Below are 21036 nucleotides of genomic sequence, written 5' to 3'. Positions count from 1 at the left end.
AAATATTATGGATTCTCGATTTGTGATGTGGCACTCAGCGGCAGCAAGCTATAACACACATAATGTGTTCTTTTTATGTTTATTAGAGGTTGAAATCAAATCAAATAGTGCCAAAACACCCATACTATTTCTGAATAGGATGTATACTTCATAAATTGTATGAAATTATGGAAATACATGGTTCAGATCACTCAAAACATATATGAAAATGGAGACGCCCTTACATGATCAATAAGGAAGCTGGCTGTCCATCTAGTGAAAAAGTTTGGTACTGCGCCCAAATAAAATCTTACTGAAAGCCCATTTTTTGAGATATCAACCTAAAATTTGGAACACAACTTTAGATTTTTGGCTTTAATCTTCTAGCAGATTTAGAGTAAAATATATTTTGTAATATATATATTTTATATAAAATATAAATAATCATATTTTTACATTCTATATTTTCATAAACTCAAATTTATAGAACTTTTTTTCTGTTTCACTTTCATAATTTATTTCACTTCTATAATAATATGGCAAATGTCTTCTTAAAAACAAGACCAACCATATGTCTATATTCCAAAGCATTCTTGCAATTACAACCATTTAAGTGGTTGGGGGTTGGGGGGGGGGGCAGTTAAAGGGTTAAACATTATATACTCTTATCAATTGATTGTTATGATAAGCTAAATCTTCCTTCCTTCCTGGGGCAAATGTCTCCCATCCTGTCTTTTTTGGAGAAAGTGTAAAAGAGACACACCAAAAAAAAAAAAAAAAAAAAAAAAAAAAAAAAGACACCTCACTTCTGACACCTTCTGAAGTCTTACAGGCAATGTTTGATAGTATATATATATAAAAAAAATTATATATATATATATATATATATATATATATATATATATATTATTATAATTTTTTTTTTTTTACGTTTTAAATACTTCTTTGTTTCTTTCTTAGTATATCAAAAAAAAAAAAAAAATATATATATATATATATTTTTTTTTTTTTTAAACAATGTTTTAAATAACTTCTTTAATCTTATTTATTTTCACCAATTGAAAATTCTGTTTCTCTCAATTCTAATCTTGGTCCCCTGGCTGTGTACAATAAGACGTTTGTGAACAACTTAGGTGTATTATTTGAAAATTACTCAAATTTGATGAGCAAATAAATAAAGTTGTTAAATCCTTCTTTTTTAATCTGAGACTTCTAGCCAAGGTAAATACCTTTCTTTCTTTTAATGACCGTAAGAAAATTATTCATGCCTTTATTTTTTCACAACTGTATTATTGTAATACTCTTTACACAGGAATTAACCAGACAGCGTTGGCGCGTCTGCAGGCAGTCCATCATCGAAATGCAACATCACAGATAGACTGTCCATTCTTTCCTTGTTATTGCTATACTTCAATCATCTAGCTTCCATCACTTAGGCGCCTGTTATGCTTTCCTTGATTTCATCTACAGAAACCTTAGTGGGGATTCCTGTGATTACACCTCTCATCCATTTTTTATCACCTACTACTGAGCAATTGTCTATCAGAGATTTTAGCCTAAGAGCTTTCTTTTGTTGAATGCTATCCTTTCAAAACAGGAGCAGTTTTCCGTCCTTTAACAGCTTAGCACTTTCAATGTTTCCAATCGTTTCTTTTTTAACGATTTGGACATTTTTACCTTATGTTCTTCTTTCCTCCTTCTAGTCTGATGATTTTATATCTCACTATCCGTACCAGATGCTTGCCTGACACTCTTCTTCCTATTTCGATTTGTGAATGAAACATCAAACAGACCAGAAAATTATACATGGAGAGCTCAAAAGTAAATTACTAAAATAATGAACTGATTCCTGATTCAAGCAGAATCAGCAAAAAATAAGGAAGGACAATAACAATGAGATGTTAATAAATTGAGAAAATGAGTTTAATCAATCATTATATGAAGCAAATACAAACATATAGTAAAAGTGAAAGCAAATCAGACAGATCTCTCTCTTTACTTATAAGAGCCAAAGCATCTCAAGAGAAGAAGAGAAGTGTCCAGTTTCAAAGATACATGAAAATATATCTTGTGTTTGCATGGAAGAGTAGAAGTGGAAGAGAGAATATAATAGATGTTCTGATGAAAAACAAAGAAGAAAAATTAATATCAGATCCATGTCTCTCTTAAAAGTGTTATGGCCTCTTCTTCACCTCCTAAACTTTGCCTCAAATGTTTTTTTTTTCTTCCCAGTGTGAATTTTCTGGCACTCTTATAGATCATCTTCTGTAGTAAAGGACTTCCAGCACTGAAACACCCACCGCTGTGTCTTTTCTGCTGTAATATTACGAATGAATCTTCTCCTTTGAGTGAATCTTCAGGTGTTTCTTCAGGACTGACACCCAACAAAACTGTTTACCGCACTGATCACTAGGGTTGCCAACCGTTCCGTGTAATACGGAATCGTCCCGTATTTGACACATAAATGTCTTGTTCCGTATTGAACTGATACGGAACGCACTTTGTTCCGAATTTGAGGATCAATTCAGTGCAAATCCATGACAGACACTTCAGACAAACTTCTAATATGTTAGACTAAGAACGAAGAAAACCCGACGGTGCGGTAGATACTAATTTCTCCCTCTGTTTGTCTATGATCAGCGTAGCATTTTTAACATCTTGGAACATCATCAGAGAATGCCCTTTTAAAGCAGCACTCAGTAGCTTTGGGATTTCTTCCCTGTATTCTAACTTTTTGCTCGCAGGTTTCTCTCTAGAGCTCCCCCCACAGCTTCGGAATAGATATTTGACAACACTGTTGTAAAAACTCGTTGGTGATTCTCAGACACCAGAGGCTAGCAGATCAACGACATCAAAGCAGATGGGACATTCTTTAAAACGTCTTCTTCGTTCGGATTCGGACAGCGTGAGGGAGCGCAATAATGACGGCATTTTAGCAGATTTCTTTTGGCCGTAAAGCAATTGTTTACATCGCGAGACCTAATATCATGCGAGACTTCCTGACGCGGCGGCCGGCGGCCCGCTGGCTCAAAGTTGCAAGTGCGGATTCTCCGCTCACGGGCACCAGGGGGGAGCGAAACGACCACCATTCAACCCGAAATAAGTAATATAACCATTCCAATGACTCCGAAGCTGTTCAGTTAAGGTAAAAAAAGTACTTAGTTCACCTTTAATTGGTCGTTTGTGAGTCACGTATCGTAGCAACAAAGACGACAAGTGACAACTAGTGTTGTTTTTGGCGGTCTGTTTTAATTTTAGATTTAGTCTACTCTTTGTGTCAAGCTGTCGTTTTAGTTTTTATTAGTTTTAGTCACGTTCATACTCTTTTTAGTCTAGTCAAGTTTTAGTCGACGAAAACTGATGACATTTTAGTCTAGTTTTAGTCAATGAAAATTGTATTTTAGTCTCTATTTAGTAATGCAATTCTATTTAACCCAGTCAATATAGTATTTCAAACAAGGTTATCTTATTATATTTAAGGCTGTGACGGTGGCAGTTTTTTTTTACCGCTGTGTTAATGGACCAACAACCGGCGGTGGTTGGGGGGTTGTTTAAAAAACAAATAAACAAAAAAAACCCTTTTATATTCCCACACAAAGACGCGATATAAGCTATACCACTCTGCGCTTTGAGAGGGATGTGGGATACGAGCAGGAAAGAGTCCATCGATCTCTTTTCTGATATCTTTATGTTTTCTACTTGATGTGAAATGGTCTGAAGAGCAAATTTTATCCTCCACAAGGGCGAGATATTTAGGCTATGTTTGAGATTGCGCTGCCAGAGAAAGTGAAACTAAAAATCACCCGCGTGTGTGAAACGCGCTTTACCACTAAACTTGACGCAACTTAACATGTCTAATAACAAGCACAAACTGTTAAAAAAGAATTTTTTAACAGCCCGCCCGCACATTTTAGAGTGGCCTTTTATTGTGGCCAGCCTAAGGCACACCTGTGCAATAATCATGCTGTCTAATCAGCATCTTATTATGCCACACCTGTGAGGTGGATGGATTATCTCGGCAAAGGAGAAGTGCTCACTAACACAGATTTAGACCGATTTGTGAACACTATTTGAGAGAAATTAGCCTTTTGTGTACATAGAAAAACTCTTAGATCTTTGAGTTCAGCCCAAAAAAAAGTCTTGCGCTTATAATTTTGTTCAGTATATGTAAGTTTCTGTTTTCCTCTAATGATGTAATGAGGTGGTCTGAACCTATGATGTCAGTGTGTTTTAGTTAGACAGTAGTCAGGTGGCCAAATAGGGAAGGGGACATAGTTTTGAAACCATGCAGGTGATTAGATCGGTCTCCGATTTCCTCTACTTGTTTTCAAAATTTATGATTGTTTGATATGAAAATAAAGTTTATGGCACATGCATGAACTGTATTTCATAGACGGAAAGATGGTCACTACACAGCACATAAAGATAAACTAGTTACTGTGATTTCAGACCACTGTGATCTGGTTTCTCCACTGCATGGATCTTCATGTGTCGCTTCAGGTGACTTTTAAAAGAGAAACTCGTTCCGCACTGATCACACGTGTGCGGCTTCTCTGTGCTGTGGATCCTCTCATGTGTTTTCAGAGTTGATGACTGATTAAATATCTTGTCACAGTGTGAACACTTGTAAGGTTTTTCTCCAGTGTGAATCATCTCATGAGTTTTCAAGTTTGTTGACGCACTGAATCTCTTGTCACAGTGTGAACACTTGTAAGGTTTTTCTCCAGTGTGAATTCTCTGGTGCCGTTTTAAAAAGCCCACTGAAATAAAAGACTTCCCACACTCAAAGCACACATGATCTCTTACACCAGTGTGAATTTTCTCATGTCTATGTAAATATGACAGGAGTGGAAAACTCTTTCCACACACAGAACACGAATGCGGCTTCTCCTTCGTATGAACTGTCATGTGTGTCTTCAGGGCTAATGCCCACATAAACGTTTTCCCACACTGGTCACATGTGAACAGCTTCTCTCCGGTGTGGATATTCCTGTGCTCTTTAAGATGTACCAATTGTGTGAAACTCTTCCCGCATTGATCACATGTGAATGGTCTTTCTCCAGTGTGGATCCTCATGTGAACTTTAATATTTTTTCTGTATGAGAAACTCTTCCCACACTGAGTGCATGTGAACGGTTTCTCTCCAGTACGAACTCTCATGTGAACCTCTAGTTGTTGTTTGCTTGAGAATCTCAATTCACAGCAATTACAAGAGAACGGCTTCTCTCCAGTGTGTCTCCTCATGTGAACATTAAGACCTTCTCTGTTTTGAAACCTCTTCCCACACTGATCACATGTGAACGGCTTCTCTCCAGTATGAACTCTCATGTGTTTCTTAAGTTGAGATGATCGCAAGAAAATCTTCTTGCATTGATGGCATGCATGTGGCTTCTCTCCAGTGTGATTACTCATGTGAAGCTGAAGACTTTGTTTGTATGCAAAGCTCTTCCCGCATTGATCACATGAGAACGGCTTCTCTCCGGTGTGAACTCTCATGTGAATGTCAAGATTATTTTTGCGTGCGAAACTCTTTCCACATTGATCACATGAGAATGGCTTCTCTCCGGTGTGGATTCTCATGTGACATTCTAGACTGTGTTTGGTTGTGTAACTCTTTCCACACTGAGAGCAGGTGAAAGATTTCTTGGCTCTTCTTTTCTTTAAAAATGTTTTTTTAGTCTTTGAGTGACTCAAAGTTTTTTCTCCAGGTTTGACATGATGTTCCTCCTTCACTTCACTCAGTTCTTCTCTCTCCTCCTTCACTTCACTCAGTTCTTCACTCTCCTCCTTCTCTTCACTCAGTTCTTCACTCTCCTCCTTCACTTCACTCAGTTCTTCTCTCTCCTCCTTCACTTCACTCAGTTCTTCTCTCTCCTCCTTCACTTCACTCAGTTCTTCACTCTCCTCCTTCACTTCTCTCAGTTCTTCACTCTCCTCCTTCACTTCCATCAGGTCTGAAATGAAAGGGGGGGGGTGGGGGTCATTTTCGGTAAATCTTCCAGTTATTCCAGAACATTATAGGCACATATCCCATGTTTCTGTATTGAGAACTAAAATTTTATTTGAACAACGACACAATTACCTAATGTAATATTAACATTCAAGAATAGAGAATACTACCATAATTATGGAACCAACTTTAAGATTGCCATTTGATTTATTTTACTAAATTTGACTAAACTTTTAAATTTATTAAAGGCTGGTAAAACTAGACTTTTTCTTCCATTGACTTCCATTTATACGCATGTGAATGTAGGACCCCTGCATTTGTATCAGGTGAACACTCGTGGCCACCAACTCATTGCAGTCAGGTGGAGTAGATTGGTATTTTTACATTTAGATATATTATTTGTATTTTGAATTTATCTAAAAAAAAAGTGTGACATTAAATCACGACCACATGCTCACAGTCGAGCGTGAACACAGCTTTAGCTAGTTTAAAACTAGTTCATGTTAAAGGTAAAAAGTACTGTACTGTTTTTGTCAGCAGGCCTTTTCCCACCATTTTTCAAATTAACAACGCAGCCGCACCGCGTACTGGATAAGCTAACAAAAACAAACGCTGTCAGTTACATTAGGGGTGTGCGATTTCACGATTTTTGGTCCACGATCTCATTTTGAAGAAATATCGTAGTATCGTACCACAGCGCATTCTATCAGTTGCACTTCTGATGCCTCTGTCTCAACATACTGTACAATGCAACATACATTCACATCACACGTTAATGCAGAGGTACGGGACACTGCAATTCACAAAAGTTCATCTGTTGCATGTGCTGTGAAACCTTGCCGATTAAACATTTCATTCGCATTCATTCTCGTGCTGATGCGCTGTTTCTAACATGCTTTTTTCTGAGTGCAAACACCCAAAGCGCACCGGCACTAAAAGCCTGTCGAACAGCGCCTGGTTACTGGACCAAGTTATCTTTTTTCGAGTCTCATTGCGCTAATACTGTCAAATACACACAAGGTTTACATAAACACAGTTCGTTATGTCTAAAGTGTAAGCAATCATTTGAGAAAAAATCGGGTGCTTGTCATATGCCTGTATATTAGATGCGTGTCTGTCTTAAAGTAACAGTAGCCTAATACAGCGGTTTTCAATAGGTGAACGACTAGAGCTCTGCATACAGTTATTTTTTCTTTGCGTGTCGCGCCTCCCCTGTGGCTCTTTGGCGCCATTTTGCAATCTGTACCCAGAAATTCATAAACCGCGCTCACGCTATCGCAATCCGTTCCCACGTAGTATTGCGTGACGAGTTCATAATGCGGTGATTCCCACTCCAATTTACTTCACAATCACATATAGAGAGACGCACGTCACGATCTGTGCACTGCCGCGTCTCGCGGCCGCCATGACGCCAGATTCAGTATGCAGCAGGCGCGTAGCCAGTAATGGTCCAGGGCGGCACTGGCCCGCCCACATTACTCACTGGCCCACCCAGGCAAGTTTGATCAAAATACATTTTTAGTTTATTTTTATTATTCAAATGTATTTAAGAAAATATATTAATATAACCCTGATTTATTGTTGACTGGTGTGTGTGTTTAAAGGAGAACTCCGGTCAATTTTAACATTGAGCTCATTTTATTGTACATTTGGAGTGCTGTCAATACAGAGAACAACGACAAAAATCAGTGTTGCCTACACCGTGTTATCCTCTTTTTAAAATTTGCACCCTGTTGACTTCAATGGGGCAAGTACTAAACCTGCTTTTAGCCTCTTAAAATCCTTGATGTGTCATTTCAAGTGCCCAGCCATGTGAGTGATTCCTTCAGAGTGAACACGAGTGAATCTGACTGCAGTAGATGTGAAAGATTAACATTATAATAACATTATAATAATAATAAATGTTTAATAATATTTGATTGAATGCTGAATGTTGTGCTTGTTCAATTTAATAAAATTAATACTTTAATTGTGATCATTAAAATAATTGATTATTAAATATTAAGTGGCCCATTTTTGCTCATGTATTAAAGTATTTATATATAATATATCTAGCACCCCCTCAGCACATGTAAAAAAAAACCCCTGGTTATAACGGCCGACGTATTAAAAATGGTTGGGTCTAAATTGGGCTCGGGCTCATAATTACAGTTAGTGTGTCAGGCCGGGCTCGGACACAACGGGCTCAGGTAGGGTCGGGCTTGATTTTTTGGGCCCGATCTAAGCTCTACTCGTCATTACCCAAGCAAGTTGTTTGGGCTTGTTGAGGCTCTCTGATAGCAGTATCTTCAGGCTAACGTAACCGGAAGTTCGTTACCGGCTTGTTCTATCGTTGTCTTCAGTGTGTTTCATAGCGATCACGGGAAAGGTCAGAGTTCGGGAAAGTTGTGGATAGAAACCTTTAACTGTCTACTTTTTTATTATTTGGCGTTAAGTCACTTTTGAATAAATAGCATTTTTTCAGATGATAAAGAAAACACGACTCATAGTCAGGAGAAAACGGTAGGCTGTTATAAATTATTTTTTGGACCCCACTTTGAGAACCACTGCACTAGAGGATGCGTTCCTTCCATTCGAATGGGAACTTCTGTTATTTATGACATACAATACAACGTTAAAGCCCATGTTGCAGGTTAACCACCACTGTCCATTAATGGGTACATAAATCACTCAAGATTTGTATATCATTTTTAAAATGTCTCAAAAATGGTCTTAAAGACCAGTTTTTTTTACATTTTTGGTATTAACGTTTTTTTTCGCAATTCGGCCTCAGCCTAGTATTATGGTGCGTTCAAGCCATCTCGTATAGATCGTATTTACGAGTTGAACGCACTTGAACGCCACCACAATGTTGTAAATACTTAATAATTAAATACATGGTCCGAGGAGAATGATTGGAGAGTTGGTGAAGTGTCCTGGTGAGTTGCTATCATTTAGCAACGCAGCAATGAGCACTGGAGCTAGTCTACGAGCAGCAGTGCACAATAACGACACATTATTTTTACTGTCTTTGAATAGCACCGAGTGAAAAATCAACGTTTTCTTTATATCTAAGCAGTGATCATGACGTTAGTTCAGATAAGTACCGGTAACCTTTGTCATAGTGTCGTAGTACTGGTAAACTTTGTCTTTGTCATCTAGAAATAGAAGGCATCATGCTAGCTATATGGGCGTTTCTTAGCGTTTATCTCTTCCTCCGGTGAAAATGTTGTTGCAAACGTAGCCGCCGCGTGTCTGTCGCTGTGTTTGGCAGGTGCTTGTGTGGGCGCCGGCGGTGCCGTCCCATGGAAACTGCGTTGGAAAGCTTGTGCTGTGTAGGGAAGTGAGTGCGTTTTGGTCGCTGGTCGAGGAGCTCACCCCGCGACCAGATGTGACGTGCCTCACTCAGCATCCAGAGTTTTTACACAAGCACAAACACAGTAGTTCACCATTGTCAATCTACCTACTATATGTTTCTATTTATTTATCTATCTTGCTGCTAGCTATCTATGCTAACGTTATGCTATCTGGCTATCTATCTATCTGTCTGTCTGTCTATATCTATATCTATCTATATCTATGCATTTATCTATTTATCTATAATCTGCGCTATCTGAATACTCTCGTCTGCTACTCGTCTCTCTAGTCACTCTCAATGCTCTCAAAGCAGGCTTTGGTAAATTCTCTCCCCAACGTGACGTAATGCAATGCATTGTGGGGGAAAGGAGAGTCGTTGCAAACCGCTCTACTTTTTCGTATTATATTCCGTTTTGTGATATCCAACAACATGAAATACAATGGATAACAGTTTAAATGTTTATTACCAACAAGTAAATTGCACAAATTCGTTGAAAAATTAACCCTGCAACACGGCCTTTAATTGGTTCCTTACAAATCTGGTTTTGCTCAAGTTCCTCAAACCTCCCTTTACTCACCATTTGTTGATAACAAACAAAAAAACATTTGTACCATTTCATAGTTTAACTGTTTATCTAAAAGTGCTTGAATGTTTCTAACATGAATGTTCTTCAGCATCATGAATGAATGAAGAATAAACACCAACCTCTTTGTTCTTCAGGATCTTCAGTGTGTTTCATTCTGCAGGGTTCTGGATCACTCATGTTCTCACTGTCCTCTTTAATAAACTCAGTCTTTGCAGATTTCAGCTCTTCCTGATGCTCTGATGCTCGTCTTCACTTGTAGCTGATGGGAATTTACAGCATTTATTGGAGAATTGCTGTGGGAGGAGCTTCACTGATGATGAATTACAGTTGGAGGAGTTTCACTGGTGATGTGATTGTTGTGGGAGGAGCTGATTTGACAAAATAAAAAATAATATCAGTTTCTGAATATGTTTTTATACTAAATATCACATCTAAGCCTTTATGTCTGTCTGAAGTAAAGTAACTGATGTATTCATGAATTTATAACTTATGCTGTGGCTAACCAGAACACTCTCCTGCTTTTTCCATTACAATATCTCTAGAAATAAAAAGTATATAAAACATTGTAATGTAATGTCTTCCAAATATTAACAAAGGTCAGAAAAAAAAAGAAAAAAAAAAACAGTTGAAAGCATGGACACAGAAATAAATGAGTTCAGATGCAAGATCCATAATGATCATTTTTATCACGCTTGTGTATTTAAATCCAGTCATTTCACTTAAATGGCAATGGAAATTACCTATTAATTGTCATTTAAGTGAAATTACTAAACTTAAATGTTCAAGCTTGATAAAAATGATAATTCTAGAAGAAAATGTCAGATGGCACTTACAGGCTTTTGCATCTGACCTCTTCAAATGTATCTTTGTGAGCAACAAATACAGTCTGCTGACACCAATGAAATGAGCTTTAAGTGTTAATGTACAGGAGATCTGAAGACATCAGCATAATAAATGAGGTGAAAACAGGAACTATTGTCATGAAATAAAGAGTGTTTTCAGCAGATCTGTTAATATTGATGAGCCTCAGACTATCAACACTCATTCAACAAGAAATTCAGGATCATCAGCAGATCATCTCACTTTATTCTGAGTGTTTGCTGTTAGAAACACATTATTTGAGTCAGGATAGATTACATGACAAAAGCCTGTAAAACTGCTCTATTGGAAGGAAATACTGTTAGTTCACACAACATGATATCAAAAAATGTTTTGATTTTGTAGTAGGCCTAACTAGTACATTTATTGCACTAATGTTATTAGATCAAAACTGACACTGATCCTAAAAAAAATATAATCCTCATTATGAGCTCAATGTGAAGTATTTAGACGTAACAGTGTATATAAATATATATATATAGTTTTATCTTTATCATGTTAACAGTTATATGTTCCAGCTTAAGTGACAATATGAAGTAACACATTTGATTTGTTAAAGATAAAATAAAACACCATCTCAAACTTTGTCTTGACATTCAGTAACAGTTCTCACACAAACATCGAGACAATCACACAAACGAACACAAAATCGCTCAGGTCTGAATGAACTCAACATATTCTCCTCATGCTCGCTGCTGCTGCACTAAATGTTTATTTCAGTAGGAAGACGCCAGAAAAGACGCACAAGTATCGCTGTGATCGATGAAAACAATACAGAAATGAGCCTGTCGCTTAATCAAACTGTATAAAGTGTGTGTGATGGAGTGTAAATATGAGAAATACCGTGAACTGCTCTCCTCACCACCTTCTTCTTCTTCTTCTGATATTTGCGGCAGACTAGTCGCTACAATGGTCTATTGCTGCCCTCCTCAGTTCATTTGAAGAATTAAAAAGTGCAAAAAAGGTTTGTTGTCTCTTATTAGGATCCTGAGGACCCCCATGAAAACGAGATGTTTCATCTCATGAGGTTTATCCTCTAATAAATGTTCATAAATAAATAAATAAATTAGCAGAGTCTTTGTTATTAGTACAAAGCAGGGGCGGCGTTAGGGGTGGGCTAAGGGGGCTGGAGCGCCGAATGTTTTCAGTAACGCCCTGAATGTTTTTATTACCATGCCATCAATGAGTTTTCAGGCCCAATAAAGTTATTTATATTATAATTTAATTAATTAATTAAATAAATAAATAATTCTCGACTCTCATGTCTACAGTGTCTGTCATTTTTCGTGTTATCATTCACACCCGATAAAAACCGCCCACTGATGGTGCCTTCACGTGCTATGGTAATTATGGTAAATACCAAAAGCCGACATGGAAAATGCACATGAACACCCCCTCATGTGGTATTTTCCACTGGGCAACTCGTAGAATATTTTGATGCACGAGTTGCCGAGATGAGATAACCTTTGACCTGTTCAAAATGGCGGAGAGCAACGCAAGAGTCGTGAATACTGTTAGCGGATAGTTTTTGTAGCCTATATACAATGTTGTGTCATTAACGATTGTAATATAATGCGTTAACACTCAATTTTCAACTTCGCCGCAATTTCCTTGGTTCATATTTAATCATTTTATGTCATGTTTTATTTTTTTAAATTATTAATTATGTTTTAATCATCAGAAAGCACCACATTTACGGAGGTTTTTTTTTTTTTTTTTTTTGTAAAGATAAAAAATACTCTACTGACACAGACCTTGCGGGTACTACATTACGACAACAAAAGCACTTGAACACAACACACTGGTAAATACCAGTTCACAAGTGGAAAATATCATCTTTTCCATAGCACGTGAAGGCAGCATGAGTCTAGTGCTTCTGACTGACATGTAAACTGGCCAACCATTGATGAGCGTCTGTACGATTCAGCCAATGAAATTTAGATCTTTTGGAGCCAGGCGGTTTGTTGGCGTGTAGTATTTTACTACAGGGCCGGCTCTAGCCCTTTGGTTGCCCTAGGCAAGATTGAGTTTTTGCGCCCCACTCACCCCCCCATCCCCCCCCCCCCCACACGCTCTTTATAAGAAAATAAGAAAATTGATAAGTGTCAAGCCTTTATTTGTTATAATTTAGATGATTATGGCTTACAGCTTATGAAAACCCCAAATTCAAAATCACAGAAAATTAGAATTGATATGAATTGATTTGCCATAAGCTGTAAGCCATAACAAAGTCTTGAAATATCTCACTTTGCATGTAATGAGTCTATATAATATATTAGTTTCACCTTATAAGTTGAATAATTGAAATAAATGAACTTTTGCACGATATTCTAATTTTTCGAGTTTCACCTGTAGTCACTCCAACACTTCAACAAGCAAAATATTACTTAAATGATACACTCTAATAAATTGCACTTACAAAAATGCTACAAAGAATGTTCATTGATGAACAAACAAAAATGCTCTAATAGTCACTCCAACACTTCAACAAGCAAATTATGACTTGAAGAATCAACTGTAAATTGTTTACACACAAATTCTACAAAGAATGTTCAAGGATATTTACCAAATTGGATTAATTTAAGCAAATTATGATTGCAATTACTGGTTTAACTATACCTTCTACAAACAAATGTGCTATTATGGATAATGTATGTACCACTACAAAATTAAAATATTAAGTTCTTTTAGTTCTATCTCAAATAATAAAATATTAATAGTTGTTTCTGCCATTCCTATTCACCTTCAAAGTAACTATAGCTAGCAAACTATAGCTTAGTGACAGCAATGAAACGTCCAATATTAGGTGATGTAGGCTACAATAAGTAGACTAAATTTATTTCATTGGTAACCTTAATAGCTAAGATGAGAAGACTTACTCTATACTGAGCTTTATTTTTTATCTTCTTCCTTTCTCCGTTTTCGTCCCTGTGCACCAGAGGTTTAGACCGCTTCATTTTCAAACAAATGCGCCAGCAGCTGAGCACTTCTCTAAGGGACCGTTCGGTATTTATGGAAGGGGCCACCGGAGGAAAATAGGGGAGGGTCATGTCTTTTTATTCTTTGTTGAGGGGAGGGTCATCCAACTTTTTTTAAGTCTAAGGGGAGGGTCACCCAACTTTTATATTCATGAAAATAGCAACATTTCAAAGTGGCTTGTTTGGTGATATTTTGTTCCATTTAGCTCCATGGCATGTTGATCTCGCGTTATCAGCCCCCCTTCGATATCAGATGGGTCTGACCCAACAAAAATCACGTTTGCCGCTGTTCGCGCACTTCAGTTCGTGCTTAGAAAAAGTGCATCATGTCAGAACAGAATGCCAAAGAAATGTTTTCCCGGCAAAGCTTTAAAGCACGAGCTAATAATGAACTTTTGTGAATGCGAATAAGTGCACAGTGTCCTGTGAGTGTACCTCTACCACTGCATTAACATGTGATGTGAACGTACGTCGAGTTAGACAGTATTGACTGAGGCACCAGAACTGCAGTTGATTGAATGTGCGCTAGCGCGCTACTACCGTATTTTAGTTTCTATTCTTATTTTGTTTCCACGATGTGTAAGATGTAGGGCTACCACATCTTTAAATTACTATTAGTATTATTTAAGTTAACATTAAATACATAGACCTACACCACAAAAACTAGTTGAGGATAAATTCGTTAAAATTGGGCGATTCCAGTGTTATGGACGTGACATTTGCAGTCAAAACTTGAAATATAAATTCTCAGAAAATGCATTTAATACCAATATGTTGAAACGTCTGAAAGGAGTCGAGACATTAGAAAAATATCAGTCTACAAATGCGTTTTATATTTAATATGAGGGAAATACACATGTGACGTGACAAAAAAAATCTTTAACTTTTAGGTGGCAAAATATTTGTTAGTAATTCTATAAATTACACTGTGCAAACCAAAAGATATATACCCACCGGATGAATAAAGATCGGCCTCCACAGAACATCAAATATTAGGCTATTTTTATTTTATTTTTTGTGTTCGCATTTATGTGAAAAAATAAAATAAAAACAATGTTACGGGCGTGACAGTTCTCTATTGCAGACATGACTGCTCTGCGTCTGAAAGCGACTTTAAAAATATCCCAGAGACCTCAAACAGAAAGCACAAAGCCTTTCTTTAAAGTGAATTTCGATTCTTTATTAATTGTATCTTAATTTTAATCAATGTTTCATCTGTATTTAATAAATAGCCTAAGAAGTAAATATAGTAGAACTGTCCAGGTGATCATGACACGGAGGCGCGGGCGAGTGAACTGGACTCTTGTCTCATAAATGAACCGAAACTCAGCGTAAGGTAGGCTATGCTACTTGCCTCACAGGCCTGAGAAATATATAGAAAACTTGAAATGTCTACTTTTAAACAGAACAATTCAAAACGAAGGAAAACAGACTGCTTTCTGCTTTTGAAATATGCATTTCTCTCTGGCGCGTTCTGAGAAGATCGCGACGCATTGTCAACTTCATTGTCAACTTCATCTTTGCAGTCGACACAGAAAACACTTGTTTATTAATAAACAATTAAAATGTCTCCTTGCTATATTTGCTATATCTGACATATTAGGCTAATAATCATTACTTTTGCCGGTTATTTTGTGACAGCTTTTAGATGCTTTATTCGCAGCGCCACCCACATGGTGAACGAGTCACACCGCATCAGCACCGAAAACATGATTTTTTTCAAATCTAAAATCAAAAATCTTGATACGAACCGAATCGTGGGTTTGGTCTATCGTTACAGCCCTAGTAAGATGAGAAAGCAAGAGTTTATGGTGTAAAAAAACAAAAAAAAACAATGGCTATCTGAACATCTTTGCAGAAGTAGGCTAATCGATAAATTATCGGGGAGGGTCATGCCTTTTTTCACAATCATTTTGGAGGGTCATAGAAAAAATTATTGCTGGCGAAGGGAGGGTCATGTCTTTTTTGACAACAGATCTCAAAACTCCTCCGGTGGCCCCTTAAATAAATAACGAACAGTCCCTAACGTAACGTAACGCAACGCTCCCACCCCCCGCCAATCCAGAAATGGTCGACAAAAATCATAAATTCAATCTAATAATCAGGTTGACAAGTAATTAAACGTGTGGTTGAGGGGGCGCCCTTTGATCATGTTTAATAAACATTTCGCGTTTCGTTATAATTTTATGATTAATATGGGAAGTAGATAGGGCGACACTAGAGTGCGTCCGCGCCCCCCAACACATTTGTCGCCCTAGGCAACCGCCTAGTTCGCCTATAGCAATCGCCGGCCCTGTTTTACTAGATCAATTTATTTGAAAATTAAAATGGATATTTCAAAATTCTTCAAAAAAAGGAAGTAAAACACCCCCAGCCAACACTTGAACGCCAAGATACAACAGCTTCAGGTATCTGTAAGTTTTAATCATGGTATTATATTTCTTAATCGGTTTTAAATTGTGTCTGATTTAACGTTACATTTTGAACATCTAACAGTTAGCGGTTGCGCAGTAGTCTTTAGGACACACACACACAGAGCGGTTATAATGATTGGTTAGCATGGTCTGTGGCAGACTATTCATGTCAGGGCAACAATTTAATAAACAAGATAATAAAAAAAAGACATATTTCGCTAAGGAAATGGTTCCAAACAAAGCATGTTGTTGTGCTCTGCAGCAACACACAGCGGTGTTTACTGAATAAATTTGCTTGAGTAAATGATTCACTGACCCATTCATGAAAACAGTTAATTACTTTTTTTCTGAATCGAACGAATCGATTGATTAAATGACTCACTCATTAAGGCAGTGGCTTGCCGCCACCTTAGTGGCAAAGTAGCCTACCATTCTAATTTTTTTCATCATTTCATATTTCTGTATTCCAAATTTTATATTTGATACATTAGCCTCATAAGATTATTTATGCAATTTGTAAATAATGTGTAAGTGCTCCTTCAAAAATATAAGTGTATAGAGCCCTGCGTTTCTAATTATACTTGGCTTTAAGTGTTTGTGTGTGTGCACAAAAGTATTAAGTATTTATTCACATTTTTTTATCTATTCTCACAAAAATCATGTCGTTAAGTGAAGGCTAAAACGAATAATAGAGCTGAGCTTGCTATTTTACCCTTTTACCATACTTCAGCAGTATCCCCTTTACCCAATTTGGAACACACACTTAATTTAGTCATTGTTTAAATGTAGCTAAAATCAATTGTGTGGAACCACTTACCATAAAAACATTTAGCAAATTAAATGAATCATTGAATTTACTAAAAAAAAAAATGATGGTAAGTGGTTCCACACAATTGATTTTAGCTACATTTAAACAAATGCATTAAGTTGAAATTAGTTAAACTTAATGCATTTGTTTAAATGTAGCTAAAATCAATTATGTGGAACCAATTAACATAATTTTTTTAGTAAATTCAACTAAGTCAATGAATCATTTTTTTTCAGTGCAGTAGAGAGCTTTTAATAAGACTTGGCCAGATGAATATCAGTGTCTTCGAGTATTCCGTATCCAGAAATTCTGCATTCTGCTTTTCTTGTCGTCTCTTTGGCAAGCATCATATCCGAAACACCAAAGACACATTAACAAGTGCAGGTTTCTCCAACTGGAAAAGGGCTTTAGAATCATTCAGATAGCATGAACAAAGTAGCCTTCATTAGGCTTCCACATCTTGTCCACTCATTTCTCATTTTTCCTCCCTCCACTCTCTCCCCACTATGTTTTCTCCCTATACCACACTATTCTCCTCTTAAAGTGTGCCCACTTTTCTACGTTGCTTATTTGTAGAGTTGTTCCGATTCCGATACCAGTATCGGAAATGCCGCCGATGCCAATCAAAATGCTGGCATCGGTATCGGTGAGTACTTGTACCCAAGTACCGATCCGATACCATTTTCTTAAACAATAACATTACCTAGTTAAGCACGCTAGCTTTGCTTAACGCGGCAAATCGGAGATCAATTCTTCTTCGCTGCTCTAAACAGTTATAATGCTTTACAGTAAAATTGTGTTTGTTAGCATTAGTTAGTGTAATAGTTAACATTTTACATTAATTACTATGTCCATATGGTCTGAAAATTATAAATTCTTTGTAATGAACAATTGTATTTTGATAAAAAAAAAAGATTTACAAATATGAATGAATGCAATAAAAATAAACAATTCTTAGTTTATTGGTAATGAAGTAACTAATGATAACAAATAAAACTTTACTGTAAAGTGGTTTTATCTGCCTCCCTCCATTCCGTTTCCGTCTGAACATGGTTCTTTAATTGCGTTGATGATGGTAGTTTAAGAGTGTATCGTCTTGATTTCATTTGGGCAAATCTGTCTATCACCATGTCATGGTCAACAGCAGTCAAGTTCTCCTTCTCTATGGACATCACTGCCAGGTGGTTAAGCCGGTCTTGTTCCATTGTGTTTCTTAACCATGTATGCAGTCGACGCAAGACACTAAAGGAACGTTCACAGCTGCAGCTGCTAACTGGGATTGTCAGTGCTACTTGAAATACTGAATTCAGTGTGGGGAACATGTCAGTATTTAGCATCTTGACTATGTCAGGAATTACTTATTTCTCCGTTTGGCAAGAATCTTGAGAGATTCTTCATCAAGAAAGCTGTCTGATGCTGGATGGCAGGCTTGAATGCCCTTCATGGGACTACTCCTACTCCTGAGAAACGGTTGTCAATCTCTTGCACCATTCGGTCAAGGCAAGGGTAGTACAATGTACACATGTGGTCAAGTGAAGAACTGATTTCTGAGGTTGTCCTACATGCTGTTTTCACCACATAATCATCAATCCTCTTCTGTTTCCGTCCAAAACTGCTGAAGGTTCTGGAATGTTATTTACCTCACACAAGGCCTTTGCTTTTGAAAATAACTCTGTAGCACTCGGAGATGTGTGTTGTTCTTTAAGAGAGTCGTAGACTGCTGTTTTGTATTGAACTGCTTGTCCCAGGAATTTCCCCCTGCAGGAACTTGTGGAGGCCTTCAGTGATGGATAAAAGTCTACCAAACATCAGCAGCATGTAGACAGAGTGTTAAAGTTGCTGGGTTTGGACCGGAGGCGTACAGCCATTGGTGTTGAAATTTTGTCAAGACATTGCAGAATAGCACAGAAATTGTCAATTACAGCACTCACAGACTTCACCTGACATGCCCAACGTGTTGTTGACAGCTGTACCAGCTCAGATGATTGTAGAAGCTGTTTTTGAACATCAGTAAACTTTTGGTGATTAACTAGAGATGCACTGAAAAATGAATAAAGGCTCTCCAGTAAATCAAAAAAGTTGGTGGTTTCTGGTATTGCATTGCATGCATGGCACAGCACAAGATTTAATTCATGTGCGTAGCAGTGAAGGTACACTGCTTCTGGATGAGGTTCTCTGAAACGGGCCTGTACGCCCCTCACAGCTCCACTCATGACTGCAGCTCCGTCATATGCTTGTGCAACACACAGAAGATGGTCAATTTTATGTGATTTCAATGTTTGCTCTATTGCATCAGTGATGGTTTCAGCAAACTGGTTGGTTTTGATGCACAAACTAAGGAAATTTTCCTTGATTCTGCCCTCGGACGTAACATAACACACACTAGGGCTGTCAAAATTGCTCAAAAATGACGTTTGAATATTCCCTCTAACAGGGCCGTGCAGAGACCTCTGGAGGTGCTCAGAGTATAAAAGGGGGCACATTGAACAAGGCTTTAAATAGGGCTGTGATCAAAATATCAATACAGTAACAGGGTTTTTCCTGGCTCAAAATGAGGCGGAGGTGGTAAAAATCCTTATAATGTATTTTAATAATAAGATAATTAAATGATTATTATTATTAAATAAAATTAGATTAATTAAATAATGTATTTTTTGTAGATCATAATATAGCCTAATGTTTGTTTCCCACATTATTTTAGTGGGTGGAGATTGGTAGGTTACCTCTAGGGGGGTAAGGGGCATGCTCCCCCGGAAGAAAATTTTGTACATTTTAAAGATAAATTCATTAATGTGGTGCACTTTGAGTCACCCGAATCCACTGGTAAAAACAAATAATCCACCCGCAAACCGCCTGATGATATTCTCTGATTTAGATATCTGCATCTGATCATCACATTACAATTATTCAAATTCTCAGTGTTAAGCATGATAATATGGTAACATATCACACTGAAGTAGGCTGATTTAAAACGAACATTTATTTAAATTAAAAGTTCTTCTTTTGGCAAAATTACATTTCCTTAATAGCCTAAACAGAGGCTTTTCTCCCTTCAAACTTAAATTGTCAATGTTTCATTACATCACTGTTTGAAAACACAATTTTTTTGTACCTTTTATGAAGGGCATTTTTCACCTAATTTTATTAAATATATGCACCATCTTTCATTTCAAATTCTTAAATTTTATCAATATATTCAATTAAAATAATAAGACACTAGGCTGTTACCAATCAAATTAAATAATTTAGATTTAAAAATTATAACTGTATTAAATTAGATTATTTTTAATATTTTTGAATATACAAAAATAAGGAATGTTGAAAAGAATATACTTTATGAAACTAAACCGCCAGTAGGAGGCGGCAGGCGACCGTGTTAATGAGCGAGTCATTGAGTCATTCATTCAAACGATTCGTTCAAAAAGCTGATTTACCGTAAATCCTCTAATAGTGGCCTGTATTCCATTAGTGGCCGGGTCTCTAACATTGGCCGGTCTCGCTGTTGGCGGAGGTAAATAAAGGCCGGTCTCTAATAGTGGCCGGGGCTATTATTAGAACCAACGTTTTTCTGGGCAGGCCACAACATTATGCTTGTGATAGTAACATGCAAATACCACAGGGGGGCAAAGTTTGCTAATGAATCCAAGCCATAGCTATGGTAGCCTGGTCATGTCAATCACTTCACTCTTGACTCGCACGTGAAAATTCAGTCACCGGTAGGCTAATGTTGTTTACCATGGCAGCTGCGGAGCCAAAGAGGATTTTTGGCGAAAATCTATTTTTTAACCCCCTGGGATCGACAATCGCACTGGTGCGATAGGCTCGCTTTTTTTCTTAAGTGCAAAAGAGTTTCAAAATACTCTGTTGACTTTGATCTCTTAATTACGGAGAGCGCGCATTATTCAAACGCAAATAATCTGAGGCGATCCACGCAAACCTGAACACCCACAATCAGCTGGATAACACACATCTATCTAAGTAATAATAATCCTGGAAAATTTACCTTAGAAGTGCTTGGAAGTATTATTTCGAGGACCAACGGATCCAGCTGAGAAATAGGTCAGTTCTATTTGCTTTGTTCTGATCGCAATAGTGTCTGTAAGTT

General features: G+C 37.3%; 1 protein-coding gene across 1 annotated transcript; it reads right to left on the bottom strand.

Moving 5' to 3' along the window:
• Positions 1–1882: 1882 nt before the first annotated feature.
• LOC308698571 (uncharacterized protein) lies at positions 1883–11646 on the bottom strand. The gene is made up of 3 exons (XM_081378722.1): positions 11575–11646; positions 9972–10220; positions 1883–5933 (listed from the first exon to the last, which is right to left on the bottom strand). The coding sequence occupies exons 2-3, from the start codon at positions 10027–10029 to the stop codon at positions 4414–4416; spliced, it is 1578 nt and encodes a 525-aa protein (XP_081234848.1). The 5' UTR covers positions 10030–10220; positions 11575–11646; the 3' UTR covers positions 1883–4413.
• Between the last annotated feature and the right edge of the window lie 9390 nt (positions 11647–21036).

Source organism: Scardinius erythrophthalmus, assembly GCF_964197995.2.
Source record: "Scardinius erythrophthalmus genome assembly, chromosome: 1".
Classification (NCBI taxonomy): domain Eukaryota; kingdom Metazoa; phylum Chordata; class Actinopteri; order Cypriniformes; family Leuciscidae; genus Scardinius; species Scardinius erythrophthalmus.
The sequence above is the reverse complement of the archived record's forward strand: the minus strand, read 5'-3'. Positions and strand labels throughout refer to the sequence as shown.

What these genes read in the sequence shown, in the direction of transcription:
- LOC308698571 (XM_081378722.1), bottom strand. Translation starts at nt 10,029, where the DNA reads ATGAGTGATCCAGAACCCTGCAGAATGAAACACACTGAAGATCCTGAA. An exon ending in AGATCCTGAAGAACAAAGAG is followed by an intron (nt 5,934 to 9,971) that starts GTTGGTGTTTAT and finishes CTTTCATTTCAG; the next exon opens with ACCTGATGGAAGTGAAGGAG.